The 25,745-nt window shown below is 44.3% G+C and overlaps 1 protein-coding gene across 1 annotated transcript; it reads right to left on the bottom strand.

Moving 5' to 3' along the window:
- Positions 1 to 25,745, bottom strand: POGZ (pogo transposable element with ZNF domain). The gene is made up of 18 exons (XM_010285609.1): positions 25,622 to 25,745; positions 23,654 to 23,812; positions 13,433 to 13,608; positions 12,577 to 12,685; positions 11,335 to 11,628; positions 10,361 to 10,553; positions 9,475 to 9,580; positions 8,684 to 9,018; positions 7,828 to 7,982; positions 7,246 to 7,346; positions 6,211 to 6,357; positions 5,092 to 5,226; positions 4,393 to 4,565; positions 3,688 to 3,828; positions 2,981 to 3,040; positions 2,526 to 2,638; positions 1,713 to 1,737; positions 1 to 1,576 (listed from the first exon to the last, which is right to left on the bottom strand). The coding sequence occupies exons 1-18, from the start codon at positions 25,743 to 25,745 to the stop codon at positions 1 to 3; spliced, it is 4,122 nt and encodes a 1,373-aa protein (XP_010283911.1).

A 25,745-nucleotide genomic window follows, 5' to 3' on the forward strand; every position in this document is an offset into this window, starting at 1 on the left:
TCAGATTTCCATCAGATCCAAATCAGCATCCTCAAAGCCATAAAACGACTCAGTCTCACTTTCCCCTTCGAAGAGCTGATGGAGGATTTCCGGGTCTGCAGACTCCTCGGCCTGGGTCCGATCCTGGACCTCAGCCGCCGCCGCCGCCTCCTGCTGCTCATCGTTCAGCTTCAGCTGCTCCTCCAGCGAGGCAATCAGCTCCTCCTGCATGTCAGCGTTGCGTGTGGGCGAGTTGGCCGTGCCGTCCGGACCGGGCAGCACGCTGGCCACCAGGAAGGACTGCTGCACAAGTTCAGGAGAGTCACTAATGACTTCCAGGACCTCTGCCAGCCAGCATAAAACCAGCTGGAGAAGAATGTCCGAGTCGCACGTGGAGTCCGCCATTTCCTTGGCTTGCTCTTTCCACTTTTTATGCAAGAAATTTTTCACAGTCCTTTTTATACAAACATCTAGAGGTTGGATTTTGGAGCTGCAGCCAGCAGGCACAACAGCCGGCAGGGTGCTGGAAGCGCTCAGCAAGGAAAGTACTTCTTCCGATAGGTGCGTTCGGTGGCAATCCAGCACGAGCATGCCCTTGCTGTTCTGACACTCCGTGTGCTTCTGCCACACTCTGGACGACCACAGCTCCATGACTTCGTCATCGCTGTATCCGTTCTCCTTTGCTTCCAACATGATCGATTCCGGCACGTTGGCGGGCTGCTGTACGTGACCCCTGTAGAAGACCAGCGTTGGGAGAACGCTCCCGTCGGCAAGGATCGTGAGGACAACGTCGCACCAGGGCTCCCCAGTTCCCACCGTCTGCAAAGCGTTCTCCTTCCGGTCATCACTGCTCAGCACCTCCACATCGAGGAAGAGGGAGATTTCGTCGATGGCCGCGATCATGGAGAGAGGCAGGTCTTGAGTGTGGATTTGCCGCTGCACAAACTCAATGAAACAACTGGCGTTGTCCTCTACGTCTTTGGGGAGCGGGTGAGCCACTGCCCTTCGAGTGTGCGTGCTGAGGTTGTGCCGTAGCATGAACCGCACCGCCCACTCGTAGGAGATCTTGAAGCCACCTTCGAGGGATCGGCCAATCTTGGTGGCTTTCTGGAAGAGAGTCTCCTCGTTCACAGGCAGCTGCTGCTCTCTCTGCGTGAGGACCCATTCCGCTAGTTTCTCTTCGGCCTCTAAGCTGAGGTACTTGCCCTCTGACAGGGATGCCAAGTTCTCTTCTTGGAAAGCTTGAAACCTTCGTAGCCAGCGCTTGATCCGCCTCTGAGGATTTCGGAAGTGCTCGGCAGCCTGTTCAGTGTTGCAGCACAAGGCAAACAGTACAACTCGCAGCTTTTTTACCGACAGCTGCTCCTTTTTGCTTGCAGGCTCAGGCTCCTTTGTTGGCTGCTCGTCTTCTTGAGCATCAATATTTAAGCACTCTTCTTCCTGGCAGACCAGAGGCCTGTTGTAGGCTGCCGGTGCCAGTTCAGCCTCCAGGTCATCTTTCGCAGGTAACATAGACTTTGTTTTCACAGTAGCAGCTTTACTTGGGGAATACGTAGGGCATGTATTCTTCATGCTTTTGTCCTGGGGCTGAATGTGCCTTGAAGGGAGAGAACACAGGGACCTTCTTAAAAACCAGAAAATAACACTGTTGAGGAAAAAACAAACAACCCCCCCCAACCCCGCCCCCAAAACTGAAACAGGCGATGGCAGGTAAGAGTTTACAAACAGTTTACCTGGAATGCGATATCCAAGTAGGCCCTGTTAAGAAAAACAAAACAACAAAACATTTGTAGCTCAGCAAACAAACAAGTCCTATTACAGACAGAAGGAGCACTGTCCCTCTGTTGTCTGCTACTCCAAAGCATCCCCATGCGCTGTAGGAACAGCGAACACTCATCCATCCCTCCAAACCCCAACCTCCTCCCGCACCCAAGTACCGCCCCAGCCAAACTAACGAGTGAAGACTGCTCAACGGGGCAGAGCCGCACCCGTCAGCCATCCCCAGAGACAAAGGGCAAAACCCCACGTCCATGTGAAACAACACGAGGAGTTTGGTTAGGAAAGCTCAGCTTTGGCCAGATCCCTGCAGGCAACGCCCGTAAGTTCCGCAAGTTGTGGTAATTCGCGGCAAATGGCTGGAACGCCACTTTCAGGCTCTATTCACATCCCAGCACCAGCAGCTGCGTAAGGCCTCCTGGTGTCACGGAGGTACAATGATGTCTCAGAGGAACAGAGGAACTCGCTGAAGCCCTCGGCATTGTCTCTCCCTGGGAAGATCTCATGAGAACAGCGTTACCAGCGACACAGCTGAGCTCCAGGCAGAGCAGCCTCACTTACAGCTTAACTCTCCAATCTCCATAACAATGACGACTCGTTCAGGCAGTTGCAGAAGGTCCCTAACGCTACGTTTTATTCGTTTTATTCGCACTCAGTAAGTGCTCAGCCCAATGCTAAACAAAGAAGTATTTGACCTGGAGTCTATGAACTGATGTATTATGTCCTGCATTAATTTTTTGCAACTTTTCTGTTCCTTTTCAAACTCTTACCTCGGAAAATAATGTTACTAAACTCATGTGATGGATTGAAGACCAGATGTTTGGCCATTGCATCACCCTCAGATGTTACAAAGAGACAAGAGGAACAGGACAGCTTTACACCACTGGAGGGGTGGGGGTGGGGGGAGAAAAAAGAAAAAGAAAGAGAAGTGAGCTTAGTATCAGTATCAGATATGAAAATATGTACATCCCCTCACTAACAATTAGAAAAAAATGTCACCCTCCAGCACATATAGGCAGTGTCCCGGCCCTGAAACATTAGCTCCCACAGGAAGGCAATGGGAGACTCAACATATTGCCCTTAATTCAATGTATTCTCCTGTGTGGCAAAAAATAAACAGAGCTTCTTCAGAAGCAGATCATGAAAGAACAGAACTGGAAGATCAGAAAGTGAATGCACATTAGATTCCCAGGTGATTAAAATAAGATGACAAGTCTTCCATTACCAGGCAGTATAGTTTTTAAACAAAGCCAAGTATTTTGGACTCTTCCGAGGAACATGGTTGCTGTAAGACAAAAGAGTTTAATAAACGTCAGAATTATTCCAGCTATTTAAAGAGCTATAAAACCATGCAAAATACAGCATATTTACAAAGACAGACCCAGTCCTGGTTTTAACAATATTTTGTCTGCCAGTCTTGTATTAAAGGAAATGAAAACTCTGTGTCTGAATAAAAGGCCTGTACAGTAACATTTAAAAATGCCCAGATTTTTCAGTAACTGTTCTGCCACCTGTTCTGTGGTCTACCCACTGCCCTGTACAGACCACAGGCTTGTAGAAGCATGGCATAATTGGTTTCGTTTTTTTTTTTTTTTTTTCCTTTTAAAAATTATTAAATCTGAGAATTTTGCAAGAAATCCCAGGAGCACTGAAAAATGTCAGTTTTCTGCAGCAGCATGCAGCACACGTGCCATTAACCACAACACTGATCGTTTGGACTGAACCTCAGCTCTGGCGCTCGGTGTTCACGTCCCATTTGAAAGCCACTAGCCATGTCTGTGCTGACACAGAATGCACGTCCAGCGTCTTGCAAACCACTGGAGTGAAGTGGAATTTCTTGACACCCCTTTCTTACAGGGCAGACAGACACAGAGGTGCTACTGCATTCAGCAGGAGGAATTTCTACGACAGCGTGCAAAGAATCACACATACTTGATCATGTGGTTGGCGTAAGCTCTGGAGCAGCAAGTGCTGTAGCGACATAGCGAACAGTGCACGTAGGTGGGGAAGTGGTTTGGGAAGTCGGGGATTTCGAAGCTGCACTCCAAACAAGTCTGCCTCCCCAAGACACTCCTGAAGACAAGAGGGATATTTTCATTAGTGTCTGAACAGGTATCTGTGGAGTTGTAACAATCATCAGGACGGAGAAGAATTTAGTGACATGTAAACCTTCCGAAGCCTGCAGTCAAGTTAGTCTCACCTCGCACCCCAGCTTCCTAGGGTGCCTCCGTGCCAGGCTAAACATCTCCCACTTGCTGTAGTCAGGAGTATACAATTTAAGAGTGAATAATAAATTAAAAAAAAATAATACAAAACCCAAACAAAAATACTGAAGACAAGGCAGCAGGACACAGGATGGGCAGAAAGCCCTTATGCTGATGCAATTCCATTGCTTCTATAAAAGCGCCTAGCTAATTCTGTATTTCGCAGTTTCACCTTAAGGGCTTTCATAACATGACTTAATCCTGGTTTGCTGGGAAGCTAGATTCTCCTGGCATAAAGTTTCCTTGGCAACTGGTAAGACAGAGCTGTCCAGTGCCGAGGATCGAATTACCCATCATTGTGGCATTAAAAAGCTAGCTACATTTCCTTTAAAAAAATCTTTTTTAAATCTGAAATTTAGCAAAACGTTCTGACATTTTTTTGACCGCTCTCTTCTGGACGTTCCTCTGGACAGGCGGGTACAGGAAGATGGGCTGGGGATCGGTAGAAGATGACAGCGGAGTGGTTTCCTGTCCAGTGCCCTGCGGCATGTCATTTGAAGATATTGGCACTGTCCGTGGCTGTCCTCTAGATGCCCTGATTGTAACCTGCAGAAAACAGATACACCCATACCTCCTAAAACACAAGGGCAGCAGTGATCTACCCGAATTCAGACTCCTCTGTTTGGAGCAGGCTTTCAGACCCTTAGCAGAGAATGAAGAGGTGCTCCTAGGACACCGTTCGTCCCACCCAGGGCAGCAGTAGCCTAAGAGAGGACGCATGGCTTGAGCCCCAGAAGTGCCTGTTTGTCCCTAGTGACTCCAGAGGCCGTCCAGACCGCTAGTTCAGATACCTGCACTGGTAGATACCTTAGTTAGGAGAGTTTAACCTCTGGCGTGCCACTTCCACCTCCTCTCGCTCGCTTACTGTTTCTATGAAGTATCTGATTAACTAACACAGACAACACGGACAGAATACAAGGGGTTTTTCTGTCCCAGTGACTGTGATTCAAGTGACGCAGATGGAGCAAACATCAGTTTTGCAGCACTTCATAAATACACAGCAATGCAGACGCTACGGGTGTTTCCTGAGGAAACAGAGGACAGAGGCCTGCTGTTAACTTGGAGTTCTTACCTTGGTTCCAGGTTTCAATCCTTCTAATTGTTTGGGCTTTCGGAAAGTTTTGTGGTGCTGCAGCTTGTGTTCAATTTTATCCTTGGCAAATAGGAACTGGAGTCTACACTTGTTGCAGTGATAAACACTCTTCTTCTAAAGCAAATGCAAATTAAATATTTCATTTTAGAGAAACAGAGGTCACAACACAGCAGGGTTTTTTGTTAAAAAAAGAGAGAGGGAAAAAACCACCTTTCTCTCTCTGAAACCAAAACTAGCCCCATTTTTAATTAGCATCTGAAGTGTTCCGATCACAACATTCCTTTCCCTGCTAGGGCCTGTACCTTGGGTGCTTTGTTTTTGGTTTTAAGTTTTTTGTTTGTTGCACTTAATTGAAATCATCAGGCTCTGCAGAGACACCAGGCCTGGAAGTGCCACAGAACAAGTCTTACCCAGCTTGTTTAAGCCAAAGTAAGGCACGCTAGAAAAGCAGCGCGTGGGGCAACAGTCCTTCAAAATTGCCTTGCCTCTGCCTCTTCCAGGAGTCACAGAAGGACTTCAGGGGCAAATCAAATTCAGGCGCTGTGTAAGAGCGCTACATTTCTATATTCTGAAAGTACACTTCAGCTACACCCACATAAAATATGTTGTCAAAGCAGCCAACATATATGGAAACAGAACACTGAGCTACGAAAATGTTATTAATTTGTGTGCATACATTATTATTTACTTATTTATTACCTGGAGATAAAAAAATTTAAACCCCAAACAAACACTGAGCCTACTATTGGTTAATCATCACATGAAGCAAACACAGTTCAGCAAAACATGCGTTTTTTTCTGCTAAGTAACGACAATCTGTGCTACTCCCCAAGAGGCAATGCCTCTTCTCTTCAACACAATCCCTATGAAAAGCCCGGAATGACAGCATGCAAATTGCATTTGTTATGGAGTGAATACAGCATCTACTAAGCTCCCTCTTTCAACCAAGTTTTCTTTCTTTACGTTTTTATTCCATGCAAATGCTCAACTAGTCACATACTTACTATCCACTGAACCTCTGTGGAAAGGGAACCACCATAAAAAAAAACAACCCACACACAAGAAAAAGAAAGAGGGCCTACAGCCCTGACATAGTACCTGATGCCTCATGAAGTGCTGTTGGAAAGCATTGCCATTCTTAAAGACTTTGAGGCAGTAAGGACAGAGCAGGTGCCGCGTGTCTTCGTGGATCATTCGGAAATGGCTATCCACTTCAGAATAGAGTGATGAACGATACTGACAGACCTACAGGAGCGGGCAGAAACAGCAAACAGTGAAATAACACAGGAAGCTACCTCAGATCCACCACTGCGACCCGGAGATCTTAGCAGCAATGTCCAGATCCCCAAAGATATTCATCAGTGGAGTTTAGGAACCTGGTCCTCAAGAACCTGTTGGCTTACTCGAACTGTAAGATACTAAACCAAGTGTATATTCAGAGTCGTTTGGAGAAACGGATTTGAACTACTTGTATAGAGAGAAAGTAGTGACAATTCAAGCTCTAGATCCAAGAAAAAAGAAAAAGGGAGAAGCAGTCAATGCAAAGCAGTTGGAATACATTAAGAGCAGTTCCTTCAGGGTCTATGTAAAATGCAGAATTTGGAACATAATCTGTTTTAACATAACGTATTTCAGAAATTTCTTCTCTGTTTTTTCTTTTTGGAGGGACAGTGTTAGGACCTCTGGGTGGAGATGACACATTCAGAATCGACGCAAGCACAAATCTCATGGCAACAGAGTGTCAGGAAAAGGTATCACACAAGCAACATAATCTCATCTGCTTCAGAGTGACAACTTCTTTTTATGGCACAGCAATTTGCCTGCAGGCCCTGTGAGGGAAAAAAAAATTAGGCTCTGAATGCCACTGGGACTAAACAAGCGTCTTATCAAGCTGATCCAGCTTCAGCGTGCTGGGAACCGGTGGCAAACACTCAGCTACTCGTGCCGCCCTAATAGCCACTGGACTTCAAGTCCACACCTGGAAAAAAAATGCAAGGGGCCCCACAGCACTGTTCCACGGCCCAAGTCTGTTTTGAACCACTGGGAGCCACATGCTTTGCTGAGAAGTGCCAGACTTCCTCTTACTCTCTAGTATGCGTTTATGAAGTCCAGCCCCTAAACCACTTTTAATACCTGACAAACATAGGGCATCTCCCCAGGCTTGTGAGTGTCCTTCATGTGCTGCAGGAACATTGGCTCACTCTCGAATGCCCATTCGCAAATCTTGCACTTCGCTGCAAAGGAAAGGAAAAGCAGGTAACAGCTGGGGGACATAAAACCATTACAAGCTTCTTTAGTAACAACTGTCCCTTAAAACAAAACAAACACGCACCCCAAAAAACTAACTCTGAGCTCTTTGAATTGGGTAGACAACAAAATACATTCTGAGAGGTCTCCAAAAGGCAGCAAAAAGTCTCTTCAACAAAATGGTGGGTAAAACAAGATGTTCTAACGAGGAAACTCCAAGTGATTTTAAATCAGATGTCAATCTACTGCTAAAAATTAAATTCTACCACGACATTATTATTGAATTCTATCTTTAAAGTACTCTGGACAGTAAGTTTGCAGAAATTAAACTTAGATGGATTTTTCTGGTGGCCCACAAAACAAATACACTGAGGGCAAGGCAGAACAGACACGCCTTTCTCAACAGATTTGCTGTTAACACAAGGCAGAAACCCTCTTAAACCTAAACAAAGAGCAAAATCAACGTACTTGTTGACTCATAGGGACTGTGGACATTCTCTAAGTGACACTGTAGCTGAAACGGAGTGGAGAACTGCCTGTAACAGTGCTGACAGATGGTGTGGACATCTACCTCTCCATTCTGCTGATCCAGTTCAACGTGGTGCTTCATGTGATTCATAAATCTTATGGAAATGAAGAGAAAGCGTGTGAACAGAAATCCAAACGTTTTGCACCTGGAACCCTGGAAGCATTATGAACGCTACGCCAGAAGTTTTTTTTAACAGCATTAAGATGTTTCCTTCTCGCTCTTCCCATCAAAAGCAAGCAAAGTCTCCTTCTATCCGGCAACCTCCCGCTCCCTAACTCTAGGGGAAGGTAGAGAACAGATTTTGTAGTACCGAGGCTGTGCTACTTGCTTTTGAGCACTTCTGACCCTAACTTGGCATTCAACTGATGATCACAAGACATTCAACTTAAAAGAAAAATCAGTAGTCCAGTTTTCACACTAGAACACCACAGTGGCTTGCTATTTCCTCCCTCTGTTGAAAAAGCATTGAATAAAGATGAGGAGACCAGTTCTTCAAGAAGAATTATTTCCTGTTATCTACTATGACTAGTGACAAGCAAATGAGACTACTCGCCTGAAGAATGTAAACACAATTATTCTAACTAGGCAACCTTCTCACAACTGTTGCCCTGACTGAACTGTGTGACAATGGGTAAATCTCTTCCTCTTGTGCTTCAGTTTCTGGTCTGAAGCTACAAAATGGGAAAGCTGCAGGGCCTCCGAGAGGCTGGTGCTTGACTTGGTTTTACTTCTGCAAATTACAGGTATTCAGAACACTGTAGACTGTTTTTGTGGTTCATCGCATTATTCCCTTACCGTATGTTGTTCTTTAGCCTCTTGGTGCAGTGTGGACACCTGAAGGAAGTTGGAACCTTGGGGAAGTTCAGCAGCTGGCTCACTTTGCCACCATCTCTGCCGTAGTAGAAATCATCTACTAACATAATGAGCTTACTGTGGGATGAGTCAACTATGTTTTCACTTGGCTCTGGAGCTTTAGCAGGTGGGGACAGTGCAGGGATAGGAGTAGAAGAGGGTGGTGAAGCAACAGCTGTAGTTTTTTCTGGAGATGGAGGCTTTACAGATTGAATATTTGGTTCGGATTCTAGAGATTTTCTTTTCTTGAGGAATTCAACCATTTCAGGGCAGCAGTACTAAAAGAAAAAAACAAAACCACAACCCCCCCCCCACATTAAACTCTACGTAGGAAGAACTATATATGCCATTAAACAGACAAAGACTAACCAGTACTAAGAAAAGACAGAGGAACTTTAGGAAACTCTTGAGGAAAGAGTAATGCAGAGTCAATATCAGATCTTCTGTTTTGATTCTTTACTGATATGAAAGATTAGAAAATAAATGCATCTCCTGGCTCCAACAGGACATAAAACTGAGATCCTGCCTACTTCCAGTGAGGGATGCTGTGGAAGGTCTTCCAAAGGCCTCTCCTTTGCCTCTCACTTTCTCCTAGTCATGTTCTTCCTTTTCACAGGAGTCCCTAGTCTAGGGAATTATTCTAGAAGAATGTATATTCTTCTTCTAGAAGAACTTTGCACTCCACTATCACGAGCAATTATCCACTAACTGCTCATCTTAGAATGGTTACTTACACACATATGTCCTCTTAAAGCTTCAGTGACTCGAAACTGAGCATCACATCTTGGGCAGACCTTCCTGCCACCATCTTGCAAATCAAATGTGGGAATAGGAGAGGAACTGACTGTAACAGGAAAAACACAAAACAAAACAGGAAGAACAGAATCCTTACACTTAGTCTTCAATCTAGGCAATCTTTCTGGCATCCTGAAATACTTCAGTTTCAATAGCTCTACTTTTCACTAACTAGACTGGTAGAGGCATGAAAAAGGCAAAAGTATGCAAACTTCTGACAATCTGTATGACAAAACATACCCCCCAGTAGTTAGAATGAGTGTCTCAAAATTAGACTTAATAAATAAAAAAAAAAAAAGGAAGGAAAAAAACATCAGCTCAACTCATCTTCCCCTTTTCTATAGTAATTTTTTTGTGTTTCTTTAATAATTTGCTTGCTTTGGTTTTCCAAGCAAAATGCCTCATCTTCACCTCTAGCTGTAGCAAGAAACTCAGACTACAGATGACATGAAATGTACCTTAAATGACCTCTTGGACTCCCAAACATCTTAGAGAGGTGCTTTTTTGGAGGAAGAGAAGCAAAGATTTTATCCTTTTGCCTCCTTGTGTACAGTATTTCAGGTGTGCGTATACTACTCAAGACAGCAGCATGCACACCAATAATTTTGGATGAAAAATAATGTATGCAAGCAAACATCCACAAACAAAATATAAAATGTGCAGATAAAGAAATTAATAGCAAAGCTTTTCAAGTGTTTATCCCTATTATGAAAGCGCAGTAGTTACAGGTTAGCGTTTTGTTACTCCAGAAAATAAATCTCTGCATTCTCGGCAGAATCGGTCGAGTTAAGATAGCTGCTACAGACCGTACCTTTTAAGGATGACGATGATGACGACGACTCTGAAACACTCGATCTCTGGGATCCATGCACAGGGCTGCTGTTGGAAACCACCAGCGGGCCAGGGCTCTGCCCTAACGAAGGAATGGTGTTCAGGGTATTCACTAGCTTGGCAACCTCATTGCTGTTCTCACCAGTCACTCCCGGTCTCTTCACGGTCACAAAGCTGGCAATGCTCACTGCCAAGGGACGGATAACCGAGGAACACTAATAAGGGATCTGCAAGATCCGATCCAGCGTGTGAATCCCGCCCCCAGCTAGTATGCTTTGTCTCTTGCTCTTCTACCTTTAGTCTTCACCAAAGGTGACTAAGCCATCAATTATCCTGTCCAGTAATGCGAAGGCTGGCAAGACTGGGAAAGTAAATTTCCCTAACCTTCCAGATCACACTCCAAGTCCCACGATGAACTAAACAGGATACTGACAGTCACAAAAATTCTTTGTATTTCTTTTCTAAATGCAGCTGTATACAATTATGGCCACTTAAAGCTAAAAATAACCTGACTACTTGCTGTGTGAAGTAGTAATTTTTTTTTCCCTTTTTAAATTGTTTCTTGAGCAATCGTTTCACTCATTAATTCAGCCAACATTAAAAAAAAAAGCAACACGGTTAGTTTCTGCTTGTGTTCATCGTCTATTTAACTTCACCTCTCAAAAAATACGAGTGATTAACAAATAGCATTTTTCACTTTTGGGGACTTCTAATTGATGGTCTTGGAACATGCTACAAAACAAGGTTTAACTAGTTCTCAAACCAAACTGGACATGATGGCAGGATTATCCTCATTTTCCAGGTTGGCAAGAGAGAGATGAAGTATGAGTCAGTGACAGAGGCAAAAATAGAACCCAGGAGTTCTGACTCAACTTCTGTCTTTTAGCTGCTACGCTGTACGTTTGAAGATCAAATTATAGACAGTGTTATACACTCCAGTCCCCTTGCTTTTCCGTGGCAAGTCTTACCTAATTTGGGGTTAGTAGCTTGACTGGACTGCCCTGGCTGCTGCACAGTTAACTGTCCAAGTGTTGTTGGCTGCGTTGCAGTAGGAGTTGTGGAGGTGCTGGGAGTGGACTTACTTTGCTGTTGGGCCTGGGACTGTGGTACAGTGCTCCTGATGGTAAGCGTGGCCGGAATGACCGTAGTGAAAGTGTTCGTGGCGGGTCGGACCGGCATGGTTGTACCTGGTCTCACCTGGGCCATTTGAGAGAACACCTGAGGAACGCCAACTGTCGGTTTAACAAACTGGGTACCTGGGGCTTCAAAAACAAATGAACAAACAAGGCAAATCACGTAACGAAATTCCATTCGTTGCACAGTAATAGCTGAGCGCAACCTATTTTCCAACACTGCTGAGCTCCCGAAATTCCCAGCAATTTCAGTGGAAGTTTTAAGAGTTCAGCACCTTAATTTCACTTCCCAAGCAGACTAAAGCTGAACACAGATGCAGACAGAGTGAAGACTGTATTTACAACTTTTTTTAGGCAGAACTTTCCGAAAGGCCCAAGTAGCTTACGAGCATAAATTCCACCAACTTTCATAGGGCTCACAGTCCTAGTCGCTAGGCCCAATGCGAACTCATGGAAGGCTTCCTATGGCAGGACAAGGGTGATCCTACAGTTGCAAATTAGTCTGTGATACGAGGCTTTGGAGATTTGTTCTGGGGAGAGTGAAAGGTGACATCACTAGCGTGGTTGCTTTGTTATAACACAGGTGTCCGGTGCCACAGGAGTTCTTAGTCTTTCTGATGGTGCATGACAGGATCTGGTAGCAGAAGTTAGCATTAGAAAAATCATCTTCAGGGTGAGGCTTGGTTTCCAGGCGGTTTCCCAGCACTAGCATGGCATGGGGAGATTTCGAAAGGAAGGAAGAGGGGTGGTCATGGGCTGGGACTTTGGAATTAAGGTAACTGAGGAGGCTTTTTGAAGAGGCTAGATTATAGGGAGCTCTGAGAGGCAGACATTCCTTCCAGCTGAAGTCCCTACTCCCATTTCTACTACTATCAAAGGGCCTGTTCTCTGCTGCGAAATGACTGTGGAATTACAGCCGCAAATACGGACAAAGCTCACCTACTGCAGAACTGAAAATCCCCCTCTAATGCTACTAGATATGCAGGTGAAATACAGATTTCAAACACAAGTTTTGTTTTAACCCTTGGTACTCTAAAAGAGAACACAACAGTAGCTTTGGCTTGTTTCAGTCCTTACCTGGGACGAGGGTGATGGGTCTAACTGTTTGACCTTGCTGTACATTCAGAACAATTCCAACTTGGTTCATTGTGTTTTGTACAGGCCGCACATTCCTCACGGGAAATCCCTGCAGTCAAACAGTACTGTTACCATGAACATACTGAGCATATCTGAAGCACTTTCCACATGAGCTTTCTACCTTAAAAGTCAAATAAACAAATAATAAAAACAAAAACCATCCCACAGCACTATCATCTACAGATCGATTGAACTATGAGGCCATAATGTTCTCGGCCAGCACCTTACCCAACAGTAGGGCCACCTTCCTTACACTCCACAACATTCTGATGTACAGCCTCCACTCTCAATCTCTCCTTCCCTAAGCACGTACAGAAATCTCCTCCCAGGTCTTAGCAAATGCTCAAAGAAGCCAGTGGACATTTAAAAAAAAAAATTACCTGCACATTTCCCAGGAAAATAAAACAAAGTAGTTCAGTATTCAGCAAGGTCAAATTCACGCAGAGCGGACAGACCCACCTACAGCAGTTAGTCAGGCTCTGCTAGTAAGACTACAAGCGAGAGCCAGCGGGAAGTCCCATCAGCCCTGTGCTGGCTCCATAGGACCTGTTGAGGTGTGGAACGTGGCCAATTTTCTCGAGTGAGATTCAACAGCAAAATGACTAAGAACACAAGCTACTTCCAAACAAAGCTATTTCTACATCTACATAAATTAAAAACCAAACACCCAACAGATCTCAGCTCAAGTGTAACAAGAAAAACTGAAGTAGGCATCTGATTATTACTTAACAGAGAACAGTCTTCCATGGATGAGTGGATCTTCTGCCTCAGCCATCCTGGCTGGAAGGGCACTCACCTGGGTCGTTATGAAGATGGGCTGGCTGGTCACTGGAGAGTTCGTGACATGATTCGCATTCTGCATGATCTGTACAGGTCGTAATACTGGCTGAGTTACCATTGTGCCCAGACCTGAGGTCGGGTTCTGGGTAAGGATTAGTGGCTGTCCACTTTGCTGAACAAGAGGATTGCCAGCTGGAAGAAAACCAGAAACACAGAAGAAGTCACATTCATCAGATAAAAAGGCTGCTGCTTCTTACACACACTCAAGTTGGCAATTTTAGTCTTCAGAATTTGAATGAGTTTTCCAGAGCATGCTTTAAAAGTAAACTTTTGAAAACATCCAGCCCTTCAATATATTGTTTCTTCTATATATTGTTTTAATACTCATATTTAGGATAGGATTTTTCCAAGCTGCCTAGGAACTAGGTGTTCAAATCCCTTAACCTTGAGCAACCTCAGAGACTGACTACTCTGGCTCCTACGTGCCCTTTGAACACAGCCACAGCAGCTGAAGAAAGTATTTCTTCTACTCTCATTAAGTAAAAATTCACCTGCTGGCAGATACTGGGAAAACTTACACTGAACCACTACGACCCCTAGCACAGGACACGTACCAGAGGTAGAGCTACACTGAAAGTTTCTGAACAGCATTGACAATCACAAGCCATCGGGGACACTGGAGTCTGCCAACGGCTTCAATCAACCAGGACCAGGAGGTCACAAGAATTTTGACATAACCTAAAGTTATCTTCAGCATCTTTGGATAGAAAGAGGACTATGGCACTGAACCTTCAGGAAGTGGCAGACAAAATTCAACTTTAGCAAAAGGCGGCAAGAAAAGACTGAAAACATCTGCATCACACTGAAGTCATGATGTGTAGTCTGTGTCATAAGAATGTCTTATAACGGTTCTAAGTGCTTATTCTCTTGATTCAAGAATGAAATGTCCTGCTTGAAAAAAAATGAAGTTAAGATGAGGAAGAGACAGTAACTTTATCCACTAAACTCAACATCTTTGATACTGTGCAGTACATGAAATATTTCACACAACTCCTTCGGTATGAGAGCATGTTCGTGTAATTGCAAACAATCAGGTTACTGCAGCTCAGCAAGATACCACGTGTCAGCTGGGACCCGCTGCCTGTGCTCCTACCCGGCTTCATCTGGAAGCAAAACCACCCAGCTCAAAACATCGTCATGGTGTTTTATTCTAACGGATTTTAGTATTTGCTTGTTTGACTATCACTTGCACTTTACACTAGGCAGCAGTAACTTGATTCCTTGCAATTGTGCTGATGTACTTGTCAGGGAGCTCTAACACCGGCGCTACCAATCATCGCACCCAGAGGGGTTTCCCCGATGGATTTTCACTGTATATGTCTACTACAGACTTGCTGCTTATAGGTACAGCTGCCTAATAACTATGCCATGAGGTTCCGTCCTGAAATGCACACCATCTTGTTAAGTTTTGACTCCTAACATCCCATGACCACTGCTAGAGTTACCTAATGCTGTCCGTTACCTGCAGATGAAAAAGGTGTCTTATTGCTTTGTGAACTGCTAACTGTACGGATCAAGTTTTCTACACCGGAGGCCTGCCTCAGTGATCTTTGTGGTAGGCTGCACAAGTAGAATTATTCAGTCGTTGAAGAAAAGCAAACGGCTTCTTCTGGTGCCTTTTCTTCTTGTAACATTTTCCTCCGCACAGTTGTTCAAGGGCCTTCCACGATCTCTGACTAACCCCAGGAAAATCCACATTAATCAGCTTCTGGTCATCTCTGCTCACACCAGCCCAGCAGACACTTACTAGCAGTCGGCTGTGTCCTTCAGTCAAGATCCCATTTGTCCCATGTGTGCTCTCCGTTCCACAAGCTCCTACTTGCCAACCAGAGCAGACTTGTAATATTTGCACAGAATGAGGAAATTCAAGGCCAGGAATGTTGCCCAATTGCTTCTGGCAACTTGGGGGCTAATGTCGCACCAAAATAAAAATCAGAAGACTCTCCCATCTACTGCCAGTGTTTCCTGGCACCCGAGAGATGAGGAAGGAATTAAGAGGAGGAGAAGAAAGGATGAGGGAAGAGGCTGTGAAGAAGCATGCCAGCGAAAGATGGGATGAAACGGTCTACAACCACCAAGGTACTGGTACAGAGAACACAGGACAAACCTTTGCTACTGACAAATACGACGCTCAGCAGTACGCTTGTGATGTCCTTACCCTTCAGTGGCCAGTCTAAACTCAACTCCAAAAATGAGCAGGATACCTAATTGGCCTTCAATTCCTTCTTCCTCTATACCATTCTTCCTCATAACGTTTAGCTCATTCATGTATTTGTGTTTATGCACTACTCAAACTGTAGCAAGGAACATCACAGAAATAATCATGAGGAATAATACCATATCCAGGTTTTAATAATGTGCAGCTGGGGGCGGGAAAGGTGAAAAGAGATTTTGAATAGCTACCTGTTCGGTCAGCCGAATGTATGGCTGTACGGTAAGCATATAGATAGGAATTCTCCAACAAAATACCACCATCACCACCCAAATAAAAAAGTATTTCATGCAGCGGCCCTGAGAAGTCCCTAAGGGGCCTTCTTCAAATCATTACTCAAGTGGTACAGAGAGGTCTGTGGAATTAACGTTGGTGCGACGGCCAAAGCTCAGCCAGGTTAGAAGAGTTACTTATCCTACATGAACCCGAGTCCTTCGAGACACTATGTCCGCACTTTGTCTTTTTTTTTTTCAGGCCATGTGCTGCTTCTTCTGCATGAGGCCAGAAGGATGATGTTGCATGCGTCTCAGGGAAGTGAAAGGAAAAAAAATAAGTTCCTCAATCCCACTACTACTATAATCCATGTCTTGAGGGCAAAGGGCTTCCAAACCAGCAAAGGGAGGCGTGATACAGGAAGCCCCACAGGAATCTTCCCACCGTAGATTTGCAGCACAGTATGACACGAGGCTGACAGAACATCCAGGTTGTTTCAGGGCTACAAAATGGTCCAACGTTACTGAAATTGCTGATGTTAGAGGAAACGGTTGCTGTACCCGAATAGCAAATGTTTCCTGTGTAACTGTGTAAATCCAGGGAAAGACCTGCTGCATGCCAAAACGTTCTGACCCACAGCCAAAACAGCTTCTTGTGATGGAAGATGCTTTACACTGACAGTCTGGATGCTGCCTGGCTGGCAATCCTCAGAGTGTATGATCCAAATGTTTTCATGAAGATTACACTCTGCAGAAACAGTAGGATGATGGCAGACTACATCAGAAGGTTCAGATCCAAGCCACACAACTGCCTGGCCCACACTGCATCTTGCCTCACTTTTCCAAGTGTCTTACACAGCAAGGGGACTGCTGGAAAAGAAACACCCGTTCCCACTTCCAGAGCACGGAAGGGGGGCGGGGGGGGAAGCATCAATCAGGAAATGTAACTTTAAACAGAGGCAGAGGATGGAGATGCTGAGATGTCATGAAGGCTGGCAGCCTATCTTGGACCAATTTCTTCTTTAGGATCAAAAGCAAGGAGCACAAACCCGCTACTGTCTGAACTCTGTGCGTGCTGCATCCAGTCCCAAGTGAAAGAGAGGACACGCTTCTAGCCTTTGCTGTTTTATAAAGCAAGGTCTCTGAAGAAGGGTAGGAAAAAGATGGAAATAGAGACAAAGAGACTGGATCTGCAATATTTTAAGAAAGTTCAGAGACATAATCCCTTCACAACATGAAAAAAATAAGCAGCTGATTATCAAAGAGACAGAGAAGTTGAGGGAAAAAAAAAAAATCTTTGGATAGCTCTATTAGGTTCTAAACATTTACATCCCACCTAGTACCTGACAAAGGCCGAAATCCAGAGCATCAGCAGATCATCTTCTCCTCCTCAGTGTCTCGAGGATCTTACCTGGCTAACAAGGAGCACACAGTCATCCCCAAATCTTTCAAGGAGCAAAGACCTTGCCAAACACTGAAAGGTTGTGGCTGCAAATGAGAGGTCTGACATCACCACTGGAACTTCCATGAGAAATCCTGAAGATTGAAGCTATGATGACCTCGTGGTTAGTACACAGGCCACTGTGCAACCTCAAACAGAGTGTGACAGTCAGGTTTTCAACTCCTGGCACTCTTTGGGAAGACTTGTACTAGTTTAACAAAAGATGACTTTAGGATTAAGTCCATTTTAAAGCAGAAGCCATCTGACAAAGATCTTCTGGTCAAATCAGTCCGACGACCTTGACTCTTTTTCTCTCAGTGTGGACTTGGCAAGTCCCTGCCACATTGCTCTCTCCTGAGATGCTATCATTACTAGCCAAAACAACAGCAGAAACGTATATAAATACTCTAATTCCTTACCAGAAACTGCAGGTTCTTTTCAATGTGGACAGGATGGACATAGAAGTATGTCTAATTTTTTTTTCCCCCCCTCAGGCTTTGGTAGACTTTCATAAGTGAGAATGACAAGTCTTCTGCAGTAGCATGTCCAAGAGCGTGCAGTACTTCTCTTAGATTGTTTCCAAGGAGGTTTGTAAGGTTTCCACAGGTCCTGGATCACTTTAAACTCACTGGCCAAGACAGATGTGCATAGATTCACTAATTCATCTAAGGAGAATGAGGAGACCATGGCAGAAATCAGCTACTAGGAAAGAACAAATTACGTTCTTCTCTCTTCTCCTCCTGCCTCTGAAACGTATGGTTTTCCAAGTAGCCCGGTGGAAATGGTTTAATTTTCTTCTTGGAGGAGGGCGCTTTAGACCTAAATGCCAGTTGATGAAGCAAGCCTCCTGAACAGCCCAGTTAGTCCAGTGATCCTTGTGAATCCTAGGCCTCTTCCTACACTTCTTGAACTCCTCCTTGACTTCCAGCATGCTACCAGGAACCTAGACACGTAGAAGAGGAGTTTCTTTATCCTCTCTCTCAACCAAGCACAGCAGAGATGCTCTCCTCTAAAGGAGAAGCCACTCTTGTCAGATGTGCCCTGTGTGTTCACAGGAGAGGCTGGACTGACAAAGCCTCTTTCATCTCATACTCCAGAAACCCCATACAGATGATCTGCACTTCACAACAGCGTGACCTCGCTACAGAAGAATGCCAGTGCTGAGCCCATCAATAAGCTATTCTGCACTGGGAGCAACCAAAGTGCAGATATAGGGACCTCAGAGGTAGAGCACACCATGCCATTGCTGAGGAGGCCACCAGTGCCAAGGCTCCTACCACTGATACAATCCACATCAAAATCTGCGATGAACAGTTAGAACCGGTGTCAGCACATCATGGTTTAGAGGTTACCATACACGCAGACTTTGGATTCTACACCTGGGCATCAATAAAGATCCTCTGAGGCTTACAAAGGGTAGACTAATAAACCTGGGATGACTTTGTTCTCTGATGAATGGCCCTCAGCAGCTGGCACAGATAGCCGAAGGGCAAAAAGAAGGGACACACCATTATGGCTTTAATGGCAGGTGATTTGGGCATCAAGTGGAGTCAGCTCACCAGGGCTCTCCCTGAGAAATAAGGGATCACTGGGGACAGACACTTGTAGGTGTCTGAGGAGCCTTCCCTCATTCTTAGGAGAAGCAGCTTCAAGGTGGCTCCTGTGCTTGCTGAACCCATTCCCAGAAAGTAGGGCAGGCTGAGCACTGCTCTCTATCCTTAAAGATGCGGGAAGCACAGGGAGCAAAGCTACGAGAAGCTTCTGCCATAACACAACTCCCTAGATGACAGGCTAGCTGAACGTGATGCAAACAAACATGTAATTTTTGTCAACAAGAGAGGAAAATTACACTAAATGTTACACAGGGTTTAGGGAGAGAGGGATCACAGGGCAGTATGTAGAGCAAGCATGCACTGCAAGCGTCCTGTCACACTGATGTGGGCAGTAATTTAAACTAGACTACGTTTTCTCACTTCCTATCCTAACCCGACTTAAACATATACTGTCACACACTTGCTGCGCATTAAATAAGCACAGTATTTTCTTCTATAGTTTCTATGTTTTCAGGACAAAAAGCACTTTGCAATTATTGTGGTATGGTGAAAAGAATTCTAGGAATATACGTTATATTTTTATCTGATGGTGGAATTATTAAAAAGGAGTCAAGGTGCCAGGCTGATGTGCTGCATGGCAGCCACCTCATTTTCTTGCCAACAAGAACAGGTTTTTTTTGGATACGAGGACTCTGCAGAAACGGACAGATGTACATTATCCCCGCAAGCTATATGCACATGCTGGTTTCAGCTGGGATAGAGTTAATGTTCTTCATAGTAGCTGGTACGTGGCGATGGGTTGGAGTTGTGCTGAAAACAGTGTTGACAGCACAGGCATGTTTTCGTTATTGCTGAGCAGTGCTTACACGCAGTCAAGGCTTTTGCTGCTTCTCGCCCCACCCCACCAGCAAGGAGGCTGCGGGTGCAGGGGAAGCTGGGTGGGGGCACAGCCGGCACAGAAATCCCCAACTTTCCAAAGGGATATTCTACACCATACGACATCATGCTCAGCATAGAAAGTTGGGGAAGAAAGGGGAAGGGGGGACGTTCAGCGCGATGGCGTTTGTGTTCCCAAGTCACGGCTACGCGTGATGGGGCGCTGCTTTCCTGGGGATGGCTGAACGCCTGCCTGCCAATGGGAAGCGGTGAATGAATTCCTTCTTTTGCTTCGCTTGCTCGCGCAGCTTTTGCTTTCCCTGTTAAACTGTCTTTATCTCAACCCATGAGTGTTCTGCTTTTTACCCTTCTGACTCTCCTCCCCATCGCACCGGGTGAAAAGTGAGCAAGCGGCTGTGTGGGGCTCAGTTGCCGTTGCCAGCTGGGGTTAAGCCATGACAGCACATATAGGTAATATAAGAACTGGTCTGAGTGGGACACAGGTATAGCTAAAAGCAACCAAAGGAAGTTGAGGAAAGAAAAAATTAGGCCGAGAGTCACTTCAAATATATTTAGCTTTCAGTAATTTTTTCCTTTTGTGTCCCAGTAATATGAGACATTTTAGATCTGCAGGGAAAAATTTAGATCCACCAGAAAGATAGAAAAAGATAAGCTAAAAGACATTTCCATCTTTAGTTTGGAAATCCTGTTTCTCGACTTCTGGACATGGGGTCATTTCTATCCAGTCCAGTCCATATTTCTGCTCTGTTCACTCAAAGGAGAGCTTGTGCTTTGTGTACCTCAATGTTAAGTACAATACACCTCACAAGAAATTCAAGCACATATTTGTTAACATATGACCTTGAAAGTTAGATATTACCAACATGGATACTGTTTTTTAAGAAAAGGATGAATTTTAGGTCTCCAGGTTGGCTCGTAAGTGAATTGCATCCTAGAGGGGAAAAAAGAACCAAAACAAAATCCAACAAAACCTTACACTGGGAGAATGGATAGATTTAATGGGTCTTTTTCAGCCCTAGCTGGTAAGTCTTTTTAATTAATGTAAAACAAAATGCAAGACGACAGCCATGAGCGTAAAAAACAGATTGCTGAAAGCTGGGATGACTCCAGACATGGCTCATTTCGTGAGCATTCCGCATAGTCACAACTTAAACTGGGATGTGACCCTCAGTTACTGGGCCAGCAGAGGCGGCAGGGACTCAAGAGGTGACAGATGTCCCCGTGGCACTTTGCCACTCAAAATCCTCGCTGGCATCAAGCCAAAAAGGATTCCCCTGCAAGTCGAAGTCATGTCATACAAGCTAGTAGTGACTCAACGAATGCAATACTCGGGAAAGAAAAGGCCATGCTGGAGGCTGAAAAGTTTTGTTTGTCTTGGTCCTGAAGTTAATGGGCCGAGCTATCCTCTGCTGCATCAACGTGATCACGAGGAGAATTCACTCTGCCATAAAAACCTGAAGTGCCCCAGAGATATGCAAAACCAAGCACGTTTCCGTATTTTTTCACCTAACAGCATCCACCCCAAAGCATTTAGAAGTCTATCACTCAGTGAAGGAGAAAGGCCACCTGACGGTGACCAGGAACACGCCGCACTACCAGCAGCATGTTCCCCACACTCACAGAGAGTTTGTTTCCATTCCAGCAGGTCAGAAAAAATACAACTACAACCCGCATCAAGCTTACCCTGAAACGTACAGCGCTGACTGTGAAGCTGAATACTTTGATGTTGAAGACTTTGCTTTGACAATGCTAACAGAGCTGACCAAGCTGCCAAGTCATAAATTCTGCTGTTTTGGAAAGTAACTGTGTCTTGCAGCTGTAAAGGTCATTTCCCTCCTTCCTGTCTTCCAAAGCAGACCAACACACACCTCAGATTCAGATTTGATCAGAAAACTGCTCTTGGACTGCTGAAAAGACATTACTTAAGGAATTCTACAAACCCTCCTTCACATGCAGACTCGCACTGTGGGGCAGAAAGAGATCCCAACACGTGACACCGCAGCATGAGAAGAGGGCAAAGCCAGCGCGGTTCCCGCAGTGGTACAAGGTGCCCACGGCACATCTGGCAGGACAATTCCTGAGTGAGCAGGCAGCCCAGCAAACCGCACTCGCCGCTCAAGGCACTTCCACAGCAGTAATCTACCATTAGATGACATTCTACAAGAGATACACAAAAGAAAAAGGACTACGGAAAGTGATAGATGGAGTCACACTCAGTAACATCCCTACCTGACTTCAGTTTTTCACCTATGGAGTAAAATCTGAAGGTCTTAGTTCCCCAACAGCTACCACTAATTCTGTTCACAAACCAGAATAAAAGAGTAAGCATATAAAAGACGACGATCACAGATAGCTATGCCTATGATTTCATTCCTCTAGTGCAGACCAGAGTGATTAATGTCTAGAAACATGATACCAGCTTTTCAGGGAAAGGTTTCTCCAAAGCCTGCAAGGAACTAAGCCATTAGGAAAACCGTTCTCTGCACCTCTGAACTGTACCACACATACTAAAAAAAAATAATAATAATAAAAAAATTCTCTTATTTCTAGCTAGCCTACAGCAGCAGTGCGCAGCGATCCTCTTAAACCTCTAATGCTCTTGCAGCCCAGAGAGAATGCCGGGCATAATCACACTATGCAGCAAGGGACTGAGAAAGGAAGACAAAACCATTACGATTTGTTTTCTTTTCCAACCTTTTTCATTACATTTTCCCATCCTATGTTGGGTTAGTTTCCAGAGCTTACCATGGCTCTTTCTTTTGAGACAAACAAATAAGCAATAAATAAAAGGAACAAAGAAGAAAGTTTCCCAGACTGTTGTGATGCGCAATCCTTTCAAATTTAAGATGTGACAAAGGCCTCTCCAAATTAGATTCCTGTACAAATCCACCAGTTTTAATGGGACCTGGGAATCATTTGGATAGCAGATCCTGTGGGGGTGTACTTGAACTTGTCAGAAGAGTATACAAATATTTGACTGATAAATATATTGCTATTAGCGGGTTATTTTTTAGCAGCAGCACTCCATTGTTTTTTTAACTGTTAATCTAATTATAGCACAGTGATATCACCAAGACTTTATTAATTTCTCGTAATTGATTTAGAACATCTGTTTCAAATTACTTTTATTAGTAAAGCTATGAAATATTCACCACAGGTATATTATGTAGTGATAACTGATACATTTGGAGTTCAAGATACTTCTAAGACACTCAAAAAGATATGTTTCAAATAATGTATAGAACCTTCCTCATTATTTGTGTGTCTGATCAAATTCTACTAAAAACGATGAAATGACTTTTAGGTGAGTTTGAAAAATGTATTTTTACAGCTGCTTAATCCCAAAGAATCCTGAACCCACTTTTTTATTTCAGTATGTTAAATTATGCAGACAGATTGCTTAAGCTATCTCTGGAATGGAGCACAACAACCCTTCATTAAAAAAAAAAAAAAAAAAACAAACAAAAACAACCAACCAGAATTATTCGCCTTGGAGTTTGGCCAACACACCAGTTTAACACAAGTTTTACTCTTGCAAAACGCATTGTGGTGCACTAGAATGACCCTGAGTCGTCAGGACCTTCATTATATATCTTACCTGGAGGGTATTACTACCAATGGCAATTTCCACTAATGTGTAAGGACACTGGATTCACTCTCCAGTCGAAGAAAACCAGCTGCTCCTCTCTGTAGTCCCTGCAAGTTTTAGCACAACTCCCATCCAAATGCTGCCCTAACACCTCCCTGTTCAGCCTGTGAAATCTCACATGCTCGCAGCGTGCGACAGCGTGACTGCAAGCGAGCCTCGCATTTTCCCTCTGCACCCCAAACAGCTCTACATACTGAGGGCGTTTCTGCTTACCATTGCTGTTCACAAATATTGTCACTAGCATCCTCTTAGCACTGTCACTATTCTGAGCCCCACTGCTACTGACTGACGTGACTGCAGAGAGATTAGCACCTATGGATGCATGGGCAACAGCTGGCAGAGGGGCAGAAACAGGCTGCGGACTCACTGAAACTGCTAGAAAGGAATTGCATAACTGTATTTAGAAAAAAATAGAGAAAGTACAATTTGTCTGCAGACACCATACTGACACGCCGCTTGGCTCTACTGCCATACTACCACACCATGTAAAACTTTGAGCTTCGTACAATAGTCTGTACTCACATCCAGCTATTTTAGCACAAGCAAGAGAAATTCAACTTCCACAAGACCACTGTTAGTTTTACGTCCATTCCAACCTGCCTATGACTGAATCGCTTTCTCCTTTCAAACAGCCTCCTACCTTGACATCTCTAAATATGATTCGAAGCAAGCTCCTTCTAAATCCTGGCTGGTAGGAAGGCCAAGAGGAAGCAGGTGACAGCAGTTGGCAGTAGAAGTGTACCTTTCCCTAAGCAGACACAGCCTCATCCTACTCGCCTCCAATTATCACCCGGCCTTCCAAAGCCCTGAGTGTTGAGTACTTCCACACACAAGTTGTGTGGAACAGCTACTGCCAAGGAGTTAGCAGCACCGACTACCAAGAATGCTTCCACCGCACTTCACGCTAGGATCAACGTTTAGGATTGCAGCAGTCAGAAATGCGAGACATGTTGAACCACCATCGCTACTTATCCCTGGCCTACAACAAGACGTAGGCCCATTTCTGTTCCAGATATTAAGCCGACGCTTTGCTTGATCTTGACCAATAAAAAGTAATTGAAATGGCTGAACAAAAGCCTAACTTAAACGAGCCGGTCTACTTCACCCACACGCATAACTGGGGTAAGAATTCTTTTTTCCAGACACCAGATTCAAGTGTTTGGCGAGAACCAGAGGGACAGTGAATAAAAGTTTTATTAGAGTCACGTTTCATTTACTCCCAAGGTGTGAAATGCTCATCATCAAGGTTTAATTTGTGCAGGATAGGTATATCTACAACGGCCCAACTGACTGTGTTGATACCAACAGAAATCAACAGTCAGAAAGTACCATCCTTACATCTTTACTTAGTGTGCCACTACAAACTGAATGATTATGTAACATTTGAAAAACATGAAGCATCCCATCTGGCAACTACAGCTTTTTATGAGTCCAAATTTCTCATCATTTGAGATAACTAGCAGATAACAACATACTCTGACCTGCACAATAAATGCAAACTCTGAACATCAAAGTTATGCATCTTTCCATTTGCAGAAAACAGGCAAAAGAACCCACAAAACAAAAAAAAACCACCCACAATTGAAACCAATTCTATCAAATCATGGGTTAAGTAAGTAACAATGAACTAGTTTCAATCGTACTAATTTGACTATGTAAGCCAAGTCACAGGAAATACAATTTACCGATCGAATACCTGACTTCTTCACTCATTTCATATCTGCCAGAAGGATCAAAAGTTAGTCACCACTGCACGCTGGTACATACTAAAGCACTTTGTAAAAGAAAAAGCATCATCTTCTCTACTTTTAAGAAACTACTACTTTGGCTGTGGAACATGAATAACTTAGCCAAAGTCTCCTTCTCATTTTTCAAACAGGCCATCCTTTCCAACACCCACAAAAATACTGCTTCTTTTGCACAGAGAAAGCTGTTTCCTGCCTCCTAAGCTACTTACTCAGAGGACACCTGGCCTCATGCAGCACCACCATCATGTCAGCTCTACCCAGCCCTCAGAAACTCTGTGCACAACTAGGGAAACTGAAATTTATTACTCATTAACAGTTTTTTTCATTATCAAATAAGACTACTTACTGGATAGGATGTAATCAATCACTGCCATTTCCCTTCAAATTTTAACACCGATAACGGGAATAATTCTAGACTAAACCAGTTAATTACCCGTAGCAGTTTTATCAACCGAATTATAATCCTCGACAACCGAATCTTCAATCACATCACTGATTTTCTGCCATGGTTCCAGCTCCTCCTCCTCACACTCCATAAAAAGGTCCGTGTCCGCCAT

The sequence above is a fragment of the Phaethon lepturus genome, unplaced genomic scaffold (assembly GCF_000687285.1).
Source record: "Phaethon lepturus isolate BGI_N335 unplaced genomic scaffold, ASM68728v1 scaffold40564, whole genome shotgun sequence".
NCBI lineage: Eukaryota > Metazoa > Chordata > Aves > Phaethontiformes > Phaethontidae > Phaethon > Phaethon lepturus.